This window comes from Muscardinus avellanarius (genome assembly GCF_963383645.1).
Source record: "Muscardinus avellanarius genome assembly, chromosome: 16".
NCBI classification, from domain to species: domain Eukaryota; kingdom Metazoa; phylum Chordata; class Mammalia; order Rodentia; family Gliridae; genus Muscardinus; species Muscardinus avellanarius.
This window is the reverse complement of record NC_137802.1, coordinates 73,653,090-73,667,998: the sequence shown is the minus strand read 5'-3', so window position 1 is coordinate 73,667,998 and position 14,909 is coordinate 73,653,090. Positions and strand designations below refer to the sequence as shown.

The 14,909-nt window shown below is 56.2% G+C and overlaps 3 protein-coding genes across 3 annotated transcripts in view; 2 read left to right on the top strand and 1 right to left on the bottom strand.

Annotated features, from left to right (window-relative positions):
• Positions 1-123: 123 nt before the first annotated feature.
• Positions 124-2,650, top strand: OXLD1 (oxidoreductase like domain containing 1; the record flags this gene model as incomplete). The annotated part of the gene is made up of 2 exons (XM_080714162.1): positions 124-183; positions 2,276-2,650. The coding sequence occupies 2 exons, from the start codon at positions 124-126 to the stop codon at positions 2,648-2,650; spliced, it is 435 nt and encodes a 144-aa protein (XP_080570288.1).
• Positions 2,651-7,585: 4,935 nt separating this feature from the next.
• Positions 7,586-10,055, top strand: PDE6G (phosphodiesterase 6G; the record flags this gene model as incomplete). The annotated part of the gene is made up of 3 exons (XM_080713345.1): positions 7,586-7,731; positions 9,701-9,741; positions 9,979-10,055. The coding sequence occupies 3 exons, from the start codon at positions 7,586-7,588 to the stop codon at positions 10,053-10,055; spliced, it is 264 nt and encodes an 87-aa protein (XP_080569471.1).
• A 1,386-nt stretch (positions 10,056-11,441) lies between these two features.
• TSPAN10 (tetraspanin 10) overlaps positions 11,442-14,909 on the bottom strand; it is a gene marked incomplete at both ends in the record, with an annotated part of 4,801 nt that continues 1,333 nt past the window's right edge. Inside the window, 2 exons of the mRNA XM_080714161.1 lie at positions 11,442-11,946; positions 13,199-13,824. Coding sequence (XP_080570287.1) covers positions 11,442-11,946; positions 13,199-13,824 — 1,131 coding nt within the window. The remainder of the gene's footprint in view (positions 11,947-13,198; positions 13,825-14,909) is intronic.

The following is a 14,909-nucleotide window of genomic DNA, read 5'->3' as shown; positions in this document are numbered from 1 at the left end:
CGCCCCGCAAGCATCACTTCCGCTTCCTGCACCCAGCCTCGCCCTCATTGGAGGGGTGCTGCACCCTGGCGTGCCGTGATTGGTCAGAGCGGCCGCCGCTCTCGGCCGGGCCGGGGCGCCGCGATGTCGCTGCGGAGCGGGACTTTGGGGCGCCGCGCACTGGGCGCCGTGGTCCTCCGCTGGGCAAGTACCGGCTGGCGGGCGGGACGCAGGGGCGGCGGGCCCAGGGCCGGGACTCACTGGCTGTGCTTGGGCGTGGCTGGAGGCCGCCGGTGGAGCCCTGGTCCTGGTCTAGGGAGGCCGGCTAGCCCCAGCGCTCTCACGTCCAGCGCATCTATAGCGTTTGCTGTAAGCGAACCCTCTGGGCCTTGTTGGCATGGCTGTGATGAGGATCGGACGCGCCCCTCTAGAGGATTCAGTAGATGACTGAAGTCTGTAGAGTGCCAGTCAGTGCCAGGGCCGTGAGACCTGAGAAGGTGACCCAGGGCGGGGCGGCACAGGGTGGAGAGGCTCTTAGGGCATTTATAGGGAAGGGTGCAGCCCGGGGGCAAGGGCGTGTGTGCGTGTGTGTGTGTGTGTGTGTGTGTGTGTGTGTGTGTGTGTGTGGTGCTGGGGATTGAGCCCAGGGTCGTTCTACCTCTGACCGGGGGCAAGGGCGTGTGTGTGTGTGTGTGTGCGTGCGCGCGCGTGTGTGTGTGTGTGTGTGTGTGTGTGTGTGTGTGTGGTGCTGGGGATTGAGCCCAGGGTCGTTCTACCTCTGACCTACACCTTCAGCTCTATTATTTTTTGGTTTCAGATAAGGTCTCACCAAGTTGTCAAGGGCATCGCTAAATTGCTGACTCTAGGCCAGGGTGGTGGCACAGGCCTGTCTGTAATCTCAGGATTTGGGAGGCTGAGACAGGAGGATGGAAGACTCAAGGATGGCCTCAGCAACTTAGCAAGATCCTGTTTTCAAAACAAAAAATAAAAAGGGCTGGGGGTGTAGATCAGTAGTAGAATGCCCCACAACAAAATAAATAGCCTTGCCCAGCGTGGTGGCGCACGCTTGTAATCCCAGCATTTGGGAGGCTGAGACCCGAGGATCGCTGTTCGTGGACTGTGGAGATTCCTCTCTGGGACTCTCTGGAGGGAGAGACCTGAAATGAAGGACTCGGACAATTGCCTCTTGTGCAACTGACAAAATTTATTCTCTAAGTTTTTATACCCTTCTCCAGTTAGGTTAATTATCAGATCCTCATGGGGAAGAGTAAATACCAAAATACAATGGGGGATAAATTGCTAAGATACAGTCATAAGCAAGACAAAAAGACCTCCTGAGACATTATAGGTCTTGTGATTAGGATCAGCCCCCTGCTCTCACTGGTGGGCCTTAGAGGGCAAATTCCGGAGAGGACAGGAGTCACACCCAGGGTTTTTGAAGGATTCGACCTTTCGGAGAATCTCAGCTACTTAGTGAGGCCCTCTGCAACTCAGTGAGACCCTGTTTCAAAATAAAGAATAAAATATTGGGCTGGGGGTGTGGCTTGGAGGTCAAATGCCTCTGGACATTCATTCCATTCCCAAACCTGCAATAAATAAATAAATAGCCTATCTAGAAGCACATGACTATAATCCAGGCACTTGGGAAGCTGAGACAGGAGGATAGCAGCCTCGTGATGGAGCATATATTTGGGAGGCTGAGACCAGAGGTTCGCGGTTTGAGGACAGCCTCAGCTACTTAGTGAGGTGCTCTGCAACTTAGTGAGACCCTGTTTCAAATTAAAGAATAGCCAGGTGTGGTGGTACACGCTTGTAATCCACCAAAAAAAAAAAAGGCCTTTTAAGCCAGGCGTGGTGACACACACTTGTAATCCCAGCATTTGGGAGGCTGAGACCCGGAGAATCACGGTGTGTGGACAGCCTCAGCTACTTAGTGAGGCCCTTCGCAAATCAGTGAGACCCTGTTTCAAAATAAAGAATAAAAAACAGGACAGTGGGTGTAGCTCGGAGGTCGAATGTCCCTGGGTTCCATCCCCAGACCCCCCAAAAAATAATATAATAAAGAATAAGGCTTGGAGTGTAGCTCAGAGGTGGAATGCTGCCCTGGCTTCATCAATCCCCAGTACCGGGAAAGAAAGGAAAGAAGAAAGGAAGAGGGAGAGAGAAAGAAAGGAAAGGAAAGAGGGAACGGAAAGAAAGAAATTGGGAAGCCATCTGTGAGTGGTCAGGCGCCTTCCGGCTGCGGCAGGTGTGGCCCTAGCAGCACCTGGACAGCCCCTCTTGTCTGCATCCACAGGGGGCGCTCTGTGCTGTTCCCAGGCACCTTACCCGAGTAGGAGCTGGTGATGGCCACAAGGAACTGGGGACGGACCTCATGAAGGGGGGCTCGCAAGCTGGTGCAGATGACACCAGGCAGCCCAAAGCTTCCCCGCCCAGTGGGAGTCCCTCAGGACCCCAATGCCCTCTGCCTCCTGAGCTCCAGCCCCCCACAAACTGCTGCATGAGCGGCTGCCCGAACTGCGTGTGGGTGGAGTACGCAGAGGCCCTGCTGAAGCACTACCAGGATGGCGGCGAGAGGGCCCTGGCCGCGCTGGAGGAGCAGGTGGCCGACGAGAACCTCAAGGCCTTCATCCGGATGGAGATCCAGCTCCGCATGCGCAGTGGCCACTGAGCCACCTGGCTGGGCCTCCCCCTGGACAGAGACCGCAGCTCCTGCTCAGGAAGCAGCAAGGGCAGCCTTAGTTCACACCTTCCTGGGCTCAATATGTCTGATGGGCATACAAGGAATTGTGTATTGACTTTACCTGAGAATAAATACATTCTCCATGGTGGTCAAACAGGAAACTTTAACATTGTTTATAAGGCCCATGTTGCCTTGTCAAAGAAAGCAGATCAGAGCCAGGTATGGTGGCGTAATGCCAGCATTCGGGAGGCTGAGACAGGAGGATCGCGGTTCACAGGCAGCCTCAGCTACTTAGTGAGGCCCTCTGCAACTCAGTGAGACCCTGTTTCAAAATAAAGAATAAAAAATGGGGCTGGGAAGCCGGGTGTGGTGGCGCACACTTGTAATCCCCACACTTGAGAGGCTGAGACAGGAGGATCACATGGGTTCGAAGCCAGCCTCAGCTACTTAGTGAGGTTTTCAGCAACTTAGTGAGACCCTGTTTCCAAATAAAATATAAAAAAGGTCTGGGAGTATAGCCCGGAGGTAGAAAGCCTCTGGGTTCCACCCCCAGTACCACCAAAAAAAAAAAAAAAAAAGCAGATCAAACCAGGCGTGGTGACCCCCCCAGTTATTCCAGTACATGGGAGGCTGAGACAGGAGGATCGCAAGTTCCCAGCCATCTAGTGGAGCTCTCCAAAACATTGTGTGACCCTATTTCAATATAAAAAATAAAATCCACGAACTAGCAGGGCATGGTGGTACATGCTTGTAATCCCAGTATTTGAGAGGCTAAGACAGGAGGATCGCAGGTTCACGGCCAGCCTCAACCACCTAGTGAGGCCCTCTGCAATTTATTTATTTATTTGTTTATTTATTTGTTTGTTTATTTATTGCGGTACTGGAGATGGAACCCAGAGGCATTCTACTAACAAGCTGCACCTCCAGCCCTATTTTTTTATTTTTTATTTTGAAACTGGTTCTCACTGAGTTGCAAAGGGCCTCACTAAGTTGCTGAGGTTGTTAGTGAACCATGATCCTCCAATCTCAGCCTCCTGAATGCAGGCCACTGCAAGTGAGTGAGACTGTTTCAAAGTAAAGAATAGCCTGCCGGGGGTGGTGGCGCACACTTGAAATCCCAGCATTCGGGAGGCTGAGACCAGAGGATCACGATTTGTGGACAGCCTCAGCTACTTAGTGAGGCCCTCTGCAACTTAGTGAGACCCTGTTTCAAAATAAAATAATAAAAAATAGGGTTGTGGGTGTAGCTCGGAGGTCAAGTGCCCCTGAGTTCCATCTCCAAACCCGCAAAAAAAAAAAAAAAAAAAAAAAGGAATAGCCAGGCATGGTTATGCATGCTTGTAATCCCAGCATTTGGGAGGCTGAGACAAGAGGTTTGCAGTTAGTGGAAAGCCTCAGCTACTTAGTGAGGCCCTCTGCAACTCAGTGATACCCTGTTTCAAAAAAAGAATAAAAAATAAGGCTGGGGATGTAGCTTGGAGGTAGAATGGCACTGGGTTCCATTCCCAGTACCGGGTACACACACACACACACACACACACACACACACACACACACAGAATAAAAAATAGCGCTGGGGGTGTAGCTGGGTGTGTTACTGAGTTCAATCCCAGTAATACAACACATGTTACCTGTGTGCGCACGCACACACATGCACACACACACAAACAGAGGTTGGAGGCCCACTGGCAGCTCAAGTCATCTGTAAGACAGGCCAGTGGCTTCTGGAGGGAGTCCCACCCATGGGCTGTGTGGGGTCACACTTCCCCTCCCGGGCTCCAGCCTTCTGTGTGGGGTGTCCTCCCTTCAGGCCTTCAGCTGCACCTGAGTCCCTTCTGCCCACCCCCAGAATCCTCTTGGGGGCCCAACAATCTCATTAGTGAGGCATCAGGGCGAAGAGTAATAATCTGCTCACAAGATAAATGCCCTGCCAGCACCGCTGAGCCAGGACCAGCCACCGGTACTGGTGGCTCCCTGAGACTTGTCCAGTGCTCGGTGAGTAGCGACCCCCTGGCTGTTCCTGGCAGCCAGGTCTCTGCCCATCTGCACATGGGTAGGGGTGGTGGGAGGGCAGCTGGCCTTTAACACCTTGACTGAGGTCTGGGTTTTCAGTTCACCGCCCTGTCCTTCCTCACCCCAGTCACTTCCTCTGCTCCCATGTCAAATGGGGGTGCCTCTGTCCCCAAGGCTAGGGATGTTCTGGGAGCTCTGGCCATTGGCAATCAGCTGACTGACTGGCACCAGCCACAGGCCAGGCAGTGGGGCAGCTCAGGTAGTGTTTCCATGGCGACAGTATCCAACAGCAGGACCAGGGCGGCGCATGGTCCAGGGCTGCAGAGGCGGTCCAGCTGTGCCTGCAAGTCTGGAAAGAGGGGTGAGTGCCCAGGGGCTGAGCGGCAAGGCCGCCAGGCTCCTGAGCCCTGCCTCCCCCAGGCTGGCTCTGGCCCTGGGGATAGAGGCTGAACTCGGAGGGAAGGTGGGGCCCTGGGATGGAGGGGCCCCTGCCAGGCCCCCACAATGGGGCCACCTGTTCTTGCCTCCTGGTTAGCCGCACCCCAGTGCTCTTGTAAGCGGCTGGTGGTAACCCAAGGCTGGAGTCAGGCATTCCACCCTACAAGACCAAAGGGCCCCAAGACAGTCCTTGGGCACCCAGGGCAGGCGAGGGGTGCAGCGCCCTCTGTTGCATCACATGCATAGCCTTAGAACCTTCTGGCAGCACACCCCTAGATTAGGAGTCTCCCTTTGGTGCTGATAGGCTTAAAGGAATCTGTGTCGTCCTTGGCCAAGGTCTCTGGGGCTTAGGCCATCATCTGCTCAGAGGCTTTGGGGAGGGGAAGCCGTCCTGTACAGTGCCTCCAAGGACACGGCCTCCTCCAAGCAGCTGAGGCCCGCCCAGCCAAGCCGGAGCTAGGGTGACGCTGAGCCACACAGCCCATATCAGGGAGAGGACGACCGGCCTCAGCCACTCACCCTGAACCTCAGCTGTCCCTCGTGATAGGGGACCAGGGAGAGTCGCACAGCTCAGCAGCAGACTGGTTCCCATACAGGCCCTTCCCCAAGGCCAACTCTGCTTTCCCATTTTGTGGTCTTTGGTGTGTGTGTCAGGGAGTATGGGGACTGAACCCAGGGGTGCTCTACCACTGAGCTACACTCCTGGCCTCACTGAGTAGCTGAGGCTGTCCCCGAACCCAAATCCTCCTGTTTCGGACTCCCAAATGCTGGGATTACAACTGTGCGCCACCACGCCTGGCCCAGCTCCTTTTTTTTTTTTTTTTTTTTTTTTTTGAGGTACTGGGGATGGAACCCAGGGGCATTCTACCTCTGAGCTACACCCCCAACCATATTTTTTAGTCCTTTTTATGTTTGACACAGGGTCTCACTGAGTTGTGAAGGCCCTCACTGAGTACTGGCTGAGGCTGTCCGTGAATTGTGATCCTCCTGTCTCTGCCTCCCGAATGCTGGGATTACAAGCGTGCGCCACCACACCTGGCCCAGCTCCATTTTTTATTCTTTTATTTGAAGCAGGTTCTCACTAAGTCGTGGAGGGCCTCACAAGTAGCTGAAGCTGACCGTGAGCCTGCAATTCTCCAGTCTCAGCCTCCCAAATACTGGGATTATAAACCACGTCCAGCTTCTCCTGGTCCCTTCCACTCCTGGTCCTTTACTTTTTCTTTTCTTTCTTTCTTTTTTTTTTTTTTTTTTTTTGGTACTGGGGAGGTACAACCTAGGGATTGTACCTCCAAGCTATGCCCCCATCCCGATTTTATTTTATTTTATTTTTGGAAACTCAGTCTCATTAGATTTCTGAGAGCCCCCCTACATTGCCAAGGCTGGCTTTAAACCTGTATTCCTCCTGTCTCAATTTTCAAAGTACTGGGATTACAAGTGTGTGCCACCATGCTTAGCTTCTTTTGGACATTTTTATTTTGAGACAATATCTCATTAAATTGCCCAGGCTAAACTGGGTGTGGTGGTGAATGCTTGTAATCCCCGCACTTGGGAGGCTGAGACAGGAGGATCGCACAGGCTCAAAGCCAGCCTCAGCTACTGAGTGAGGCTCTCAGCAACTTAGTGAGACCCTGTTTCCAAATAAAGTATAAAATAGGTCTGAGAGTATAGCCCGGAGGTAGAAAAGCCCCTGGGTTCCACCCCCATTACCACTTAAAAAAAAAACTCCCAAAAAATAAAAACAAAAAATAAAGAAAGAATAACAAGTAGCCTGGGGTGTAGCTCAGAGGTAGAATGTCCCCAGGTTCAATCCCCAGTTCCCCCCCCAAAAAAAAACAGGGTTAATATGTGATATGAGGAGATAATCCAGGCCTGAGCGCAGGGTGGGTCAGGGGGGCTTCCCAGAGAAGAAGCTCATCACACCCAAGCCTGAGGCTGGTCTGCAGCGCCAGGAAGAGGCCCCTTTGGGTCTCATCCCACCCCAGCGGGGGCCCCCAGACGGCTTTGGACAGAGTGACACGGTTGGATTCAGAGTCCCTCTCTACGGGAAGGAGGGAGGGGAGCCGCGTCAAGGGTCTTCAGCAGCCCCTGCAGAGGGAGGTGCTGAGAATCCGGGTTTGGGACACGTCAGGGGCTGGCAGGATGGTTTGCTGTGGATCTGCAGGGCCACAGGGAGAAACAGGAGTTGTGTGGCCGTCCATCAGCAGTGCGTGTGTCAAGGGGATCTGCCGGGCCAGGCTGGGGGCCCCACGGGGAGCTGGAAGGAGGTTCCTGGAGCGAGAGCTGTTGTCTCAGCTGCACAGAAGGACGCAGGGTGGATCTGTGTCTCACACTCTGTCCTGGTGGGCCGAGATCCTGGCAGCAGGAGCACTCACTCCCTCCCCCCCGTCTGCCCCCAGCCCGCATGAGGAGTTCAGCCCAGCCTGAGGAAGTCCAGAAGCCAAAGGTCATCGCAGTGTCCCTGCCAGCCTCACCATGAACCTGGAGCCGCCCAAAATGGAGATCCGGTCGGCCACCAGGGTGATTGGGGGACCTGTCACCCCCCGGAAAGGGCCACCCAAATTTAAGCAGCGGCAAACCAGGCAGTTCAAGAGCAAGCCCCCCAAGAAAGGCGTTCAGGGGTGAGCAGAACTGGGGAGGGGACCCTCAGGCTGGAGGTGGAGGTGGAGGCTGGGGAGGGTGGTCCGGTCTTACCATTGGGGCAGGCAGTTCCTGAGACTGGACAGGGCAGAGTCGAAGCCGCTGCCTCCCTCAGGAGTGTGTGTGTGTGTGTGTGTGTGTGTGTGTGTATCCTCACCACTCACCTGTGTGCACACACAAACATGCCATACCCCTTTCTGAGGCCAAATCTATTTTATTCAGATCTATTTTATATTTTATTTGGAAAAAGGGTCTCACTACATTGCTGAGAGCCTAAGTAGCTGAGATTGGATTCGACCCTGTGTGATCCTTCTGTCTCAGCCTCTCAAGCTCTGGGGTTACAAGCGTGCACCACCATGCCCGAACCCCTTTCTGTTATATAACAAAAGGGCTGGTGCTTTATGCAGAAAGGAGGTTTAAAACAGGCTTGGTGGCACACACTTGTAATCCCAGCATGAGGGAGGCTGAGACAGGAGGATCACAGTTCACAGACAGCCTCAGCTACTTAGTGAGGCCCTTTGCAACTCAGTGAGACCCTGTTTCAAAATAAAGAATAAAAGCCGGGCGTGGTAGCACATGCTTGTAATCCCAGCATTTGGGAGGCTGAGACCAGAGGATCGCGGTTTGCGGACAGCCTCAGCTACTTAGTGAGGCCTTCTGCAACTCGGTGAGACCCGGTTTCAAAATAAAGAATAAAAAATAGGGCAGGGGCTGTAGCTCGGAGATCAGATGCCCCTGGGTTCCATCCCCAAACACACAAAAAAATAAATAAAAATAAAGAATAAAAAATAGGGCTAGGGGTGTAGCTCAGAGGTAGAATGCTCCTGGGTTCCATCCCCAGTACCGCAAAAAAAAAAAAAAAAAAAAAAAAAAAGGTTTAATTAGCTCACAGTTTGTGTGCTGAGGCCTGCTGGCTATATCGCAGCCTGGTGTTGGTACCAGGGCAGTGGCAGGGCTACCAGCAAGAAAGCTGGATCACCCCGGGAGATGGGAAGCCAGGGAGTGGGAAGGGGCCAGGCTCCCTCTTTATTTTGTTTTGTTTTGTTTTGTGGCTCTGGGGATGGAACTCAGGGACATTCTACCTCCGAGCTATACCCCCTGCCCTATTTTTTATTCTTTATTTTGAAACAGGGTCTCACTGAGTTGCGGAGGGCCTCACTAAGTAGCTGAGGCTGGCCTTGAACCGTGATCCTCCAGTCTCAGCCTCCTGAATGCTGAGATTACAAGTGTGTGCCACCACGCCCAGCCAGGCTCCCTGTTTTATAGCCCACACTCTACATGTGGGGTTATGGCCTAATCCAGTGAGAGCCCCGAATCCTTATTCTTTTTTCTTTTTCTTTTTCTTTTCTCTTTCTTTCTTTCTTTCTTTCTTTCTTTTTTTTTTTTTGGTGGGTCTGGGGATGGAACCCAGAGGCATTTGACCTCCGAGCTACAACCCCTGCACAATTTTTTATTCTTTACTTTGAAATAGGGTCTCACTGAGTTGCAAAAGGCCTCACTAAGTAGCTGAGGCTGTCCAAGAACCACAAACCTCAGGTCTCAGCCTCCCGAATGCTGGGATTACAAGTGTGCACCACCATGTCCTTATTCTAATCACCTTCCACTAGGCCCTCCCCTTAAAGACCCACAACTTCATAATACCTAACACTAGGGACCAGGCCTCCTGCATAGGAACCTTCCAGAACACACTCAGAGACACCAACCTCGCACCCCGCAGTCCTCACGCTGGGCTTTTGCATAGTACACGCCTGCCTGCTTGCTTCACCTGGCTTTCCTCCGCCCCCAGCCTCATTCTCTGGCCTGTGTTGGTGGGAGGAGCCCCCACGGGCCTGGCCCCACAGCTGGGGGTGGGGGAGGAGACCCATCTCTGCCCCCTGGGGCCCCAGCCTGTGCCTGGTCTTCTGGGAGGGCTGGGTGCTGACCACTGACCCTGACCACTCTGTTCTGCAGGTTTGGGGACGACATCCCTGGAATGGAAGGCCTGGGAACAGGTATGTCTGCGACTAGTGCCGTCCTGAGGGTGTGCCCGGCCCCACCCCAAGGCCCCCAGCCCTGCTGCTTACGTGGGCACTGTGCCGCCTGCCTCTCACTTCCCAGCATCAAGCTTTAGCTGTCTGCCAGGGCAGGGCCCAGCCAACACTCCCCCAGAGCTGGCGCACCCGGGAGGGGGGTCGGCATTTAGTCTCCACATGGGGTGTGGGTCCTCCTTGACCACATTCCCCCTGCAGACATCACGGTCATCTGCCCCTGGGAGGCCTTCAACCACCTGGAGCTGCACGAGCTGGCCCAGTACGGCATCATCTAGCCAGGCCCCTGCCTGGAACCCCGGACCCTCCCCGCTGCCCACCACACTCAGGATCCCTGGCGAGGAGCTCCCAGCCCAGCTCACCCCTGGCCTCCGGAGTGGGGTAACCTCAGGTTCCAGATTCCAGCCACAGGAGCCCACCACCGCCCCCCAGAATACTCTTCCCACCTCCAGGAGAGTCAGGCCCACCCCCTTAGGTCTGTAGGAGAGGGGCATAGACCCCCGCCCCACACCCTCCCCTCCTCATGGCTGGAACACAGAGAAGGCCCCCAGGAGTGTCCTCCACACCCCAGCCCCCTGTGCTGCGCTCCGCAGGGGGGAGGCTCACCTCCCAGCAGCCCTTCCAGCGGGGTGTCCTGGGGTGGGCACTCTGAGAGAGAATGAGGTCCCCCACTCCTCATCAGCCTTTCCAACTGGCCCACCCTTCTTGTCCCTGTTTCAAAATAAAATTAGCATGTCCCGGCCGTCTGCAGTGTGCTGGGGGGTTGAGGGCTTCACCAGCAAGAGTGCCTGGGGAAGGATGCTGGGCGGAAGAAGCTGGCCGGGCAGAGTCTGGAGACCTGCGGCCAGCCACCCCAAAGCGCCTTAGCTCGGGGCACACAGCCCAGCCAGGCCTCACCTACTCCCTGGGGCCGCGGCCAGTGACGTGTGGCCAGAGCAGGCCCACAGCCCACACTCCGTGAGGCAGGAGCTCTGGTCCCCAGCCCACAGATGGGGAAACTGAGGCCTGCAGGTCCAATAAATAGCTCGGTCACCCAGCCAGCCCATCCCCAGCAACCTGAGGGCGCCACCTGGCACGGCAGGGGAGTCAGCTATCCAGCAGCACGGTGGTCACACCGAGGGCTCCTTCAGGCGATGCTTGGTCCACTCCGTGGCATGACCAGACAGGACTCTCCAAAGGGCCCTTGGGGATTCCACGTATGGGACAGTCACAAAAGGGCGCTGGCCCCGGAGTTGAAGTCAGAGCCGGGCTGAGCTCTGGGACAGGGGTGCCGGGCAGCCGGAGCTCCCCACCCAGGCCCGGCGGGGTTCCATGCCACAAAGGTAGCCCCCTGGAGATTGGCAGTTTATTGTCTGAATGATACACGTCAACCAATGATTTCCTCTTTCCCCCAGAGCAGCCTTCTGGCCTGAAAGGCCTGGGCTTTATCCTCCATCCCACCAAGGTTCAGAAAGAGGGGGTGGCCATAGGCGCAGGAAAGTGTCCGTTGTGAGAAAATGGGGTGGCCTGGGCTGCTCAAGAGCCCGGGGCAGGCCTGGGGTAGGAGGCAGCGGAAGGAGCAGGACCCCCAGCCAGAGAGCAGGCAGCAGGGGCAGACAGACCCCAGTGGCCTTTGCAGGGAGCAGGTGTGCACTTAGGTGGGTCCTCCGGAAGCAGGAGCAAAGTCAGGTGGCAGAATGGGCTTGGCTCGTGGCTGGCCGGGGCTGAGGCGGTGGCCCAGCAGGGGCAGAGGTCTGGCAGGGTTGCCCTGACCCCGAGGCAAGGGGAAGCCCGGGGCCCCGTTGACACTGGGGCCCATCCTTGGTCCTGTTCATCAGGAAGCGGGCACGGGCAGTCTGTGCTCGCAGAGGCCCAGGTTTGGGGCCCCCCAGGGCCTTGTGGGCAGCTAGGGCCCTCAGCAGGTGGGCAGCCAGCAGGAGCTCAGCCCCCTGGGCCACCACAACGACAATGGTGCAGATGCCCACAGCCCGGAGGTTCCTGCGCAGCCACTGCAGGAGCGCGGGCCCGCAGCCCTCCAGGTGCACGACTCGCCCAGCCGCGCCCTCATCTAGACGCAGCACCCCGAAGCCACACTGGGAGTTTACTGAGGCCCCATCTTCCCGCGGGCTGATGCAGCAGGAGGCAGGGAGGCTGCAGGCCTGCACCCCGGGAGAGCTGCAGTTAAAGTACCTGCAAGGTGAATAAGGCTCGGCTCGGACAGAAGGCCCAGCTCCCAGGATCCAGGCTGGGGCCGCTGTCTCCTACCCACATCAAACTCTCAGGGCCCTGCGCAGTGGCCCTCAAGTGCCCTGGCCTTCCGTGGACATACAGGGCCCTGCAAGTGGGCTGGGTTCATGGATCCTGCTGAGCAGACTGCAGAAGGTCCCTACATCGCCTCAGGCACCGTGTCCCCCAGTGCCTGGGGAGCCACGTGTTCTAGTGACCGTTGGGAAGAAGCGGCCAGTTTTAGAGCCTCCTCTGACTTCATCTCTGTGGTCAGTTGGCCTCCGTGGCTCCGGGAAGGATCACATGGTGTCACAGGGAGGATGGACACAGCTCAGTGTCTGTGCATTGGGGAGATGGAGAAAGCGGACTCCCTGGGGCAGTCTGTAAAACACGCTGCTGCCTGGCACTGGGGGGGGGGGCGCATGCTTGTCATCCCAGCATTAGGGAGTCTGAGACCAGAGGATCGTGGTGCACGGACAGCCTCAGCTACTTAGTGAGGCCCTCTGCAACTCAGTGAGACCCTGTTTCAAAATAAAGAGTAAAAAATAGGGCAGGAGGTGTAGCTCGGAGGTCGAATGCCCCTGGGTTCTATCCTCAGATCCGCAAAAAAATAAAGAAAAATAAATAATACAAAATAGGGCTGGGGGTGTAGCTCAGAGGTCTAATGCCCCTGGGTTCCACCCCAGACCAGTGGAAAAAAACCCACGCTGCAGCTAGGGGCCGGTGTGAGCTCAGTGAGAGGGCGCTTGCACGGCACGTGTGAGGCCCTGGGTTCCATCCTCAGCACTGCACACATACAGGCCGTGTCGTGTCCCGTGTGGACAGTGGCTAATCACAGCATGCGCGCACACACAGTGGAGGGAAACTGGCTGGCATCCTGAACTAACTTGAAAGTTATTTTCACCTGACATTGAGGGGCCTAGCACTCGAGGAGAAAAGTGACTTTCTCAGCCTGTTGGCTCAGCCTCTCCACGAAATCCCTGTGTCTAACCTCTGATGGGGGGCAAGCGCCCCCACCTGCGCAATCTATGTGCATCTACGTCCACATGAATGGACATATTTGTAGGCGTGCGTGTGCTTGACTGTGAGCCTGAGTGTTTTGCGTGCCTGCACGCACGCCTGGGGCGTGTGTGAAGCCTGGGAGTGTGAGAAGTGAGTGTGTGCTGTGGGTGTGCACACGAGCGAGCGAGGCCGCCCTCGTTCCCTCGCCACTCACAGGTTCTGCTGCCAGTCCTGGTAGGACGCCGCCCCGCAGCACTGCAGCCCCAGCTGGACCTGGTCGAGGAGGAAGCTCAGGTCCGGGTCGTCCTGGTAGCGGGCGATGGCCACACGCAGGGTGTCCTCCAGGCTGTCCTGCAGTGGTCCCCAGAACGCCACCACCAGGGCCCCCGCCAGGCCCTCGAGCGCCAGGAAGAGGAGTAGGGCCCCGCAGAAGCAGCGCAGTAGGCAGCTGTTCTCACACAGGGCGCCCAGGCAGCCGGCCAGGCTCACCAGGCTGACCACCAGCCCCCCCAGCACCAGCACCAGCATGGGGTCTGGGGGCAGGGCGCCCTCCCAGCCACTCTCCAGAGCCCCCTTGACCGCCAGGCCCCAGAGCCCCACCGCCAGGACCAGCAGGCTCAGCAGGCAGACGGGGAAGGTGGAGAAGAACATGAGGTATTTGACACAGCTGCTCCCCGCGGGAAGGGAGACCGCCAGGCCTCCACTCCAGGACGGGTGCTTGGCCCCGGGGGGATGGCAGCAGCAGCTCCAGGCCCCCACCCCCTCCCGAGACGAGGGGTCAGGGACGCTTGACACGGGGGAATTGTTCACGGAGAGGGGCGGCTCCTGGCCAGCAGTGTCCTGCACAGGGAAGAGAAACCCAGACACCTCACTGTTAGGAGTCCATTCAGACTCTAAGAGAAACAGCAAGGGGGGAGGGGCCAGCAGGGGTCAGGGGTCAGGGGAGAGAGGGAGCCTGGGGGAGGGGGAGGAGGTCCCAGACCTGGACCATTAGGGTGTGGGGCCTGCAGGCCCACCTGTGGTGAAGCCCTAGCAGGAGGAGCCCAGTCAAGGCACCCTCTCCTGGCTCCACATCCTGCCCCACGGTGCAGAGGAGGGCTGCTCCTCTAGGTAGACCTCACCCCCGCTCCTCCGCCCCTCCCTCCTCTTCCTCCTCTCCTTTCCCTCCCTTCCCCTCCCCTCCCCTCCCCCTCCTCCTTTTTCTTTTGTGGTACTGGGGATTGAACCCAGGGGCGCTGTGCTGGTGAGCTACACCCCCAGCCCAGTTTTATTTTTGACTATGAAGCAGGGTCTCACTAAGTTATGTAGGGCCTCACTTAGTTGCTGAGGCTGGCTTCGAACCTGCGATCCTTCTGTGAACCTGCAATCCTCCCAAGTACTGGGATTATAGGTGTGTACCATCATTCCTGGCATTTATTTATTTATTTATTTATTTATTATAGTACTGAGGATTGAACCCGATGTAGGATAGAAGGAATAAGTAGGTAGAAGGAGACAGACAGGAAGGAAAAGTAAAAATATAACTTTGATATAAGAACTGGAGCCTCTAGTCCACAACAGTTCTCTTTCCCAGGCCTGACTCTCCCATAAATTCCTGGGAAACCTGTAGATCCTAGAGTTAACAATATCTCTGAGAAAGCCTATAATTTAGGATATCCCAGCTTATCGTCAATCAACTAATGAGGACCCCAATCAACCCAAGATCATCCGCCCTAAGGCCGACCAGACCACAGACCATCAGGAAGCGCCTGGGGCTACTGGACTGAGCTCACCCCCCCTCAGGCTGCCAGACCACCTGCCACCATGAACCGCCTCGGGACTCCCGGACCGAGCTCATCCTCACATACCGTCTCCAGCCCACCCCGCAGTAAGTCCCCTATAAGAAGAGAGCCCTGAGCTCCCCAAAACGCCTTCCTCATCTTGAG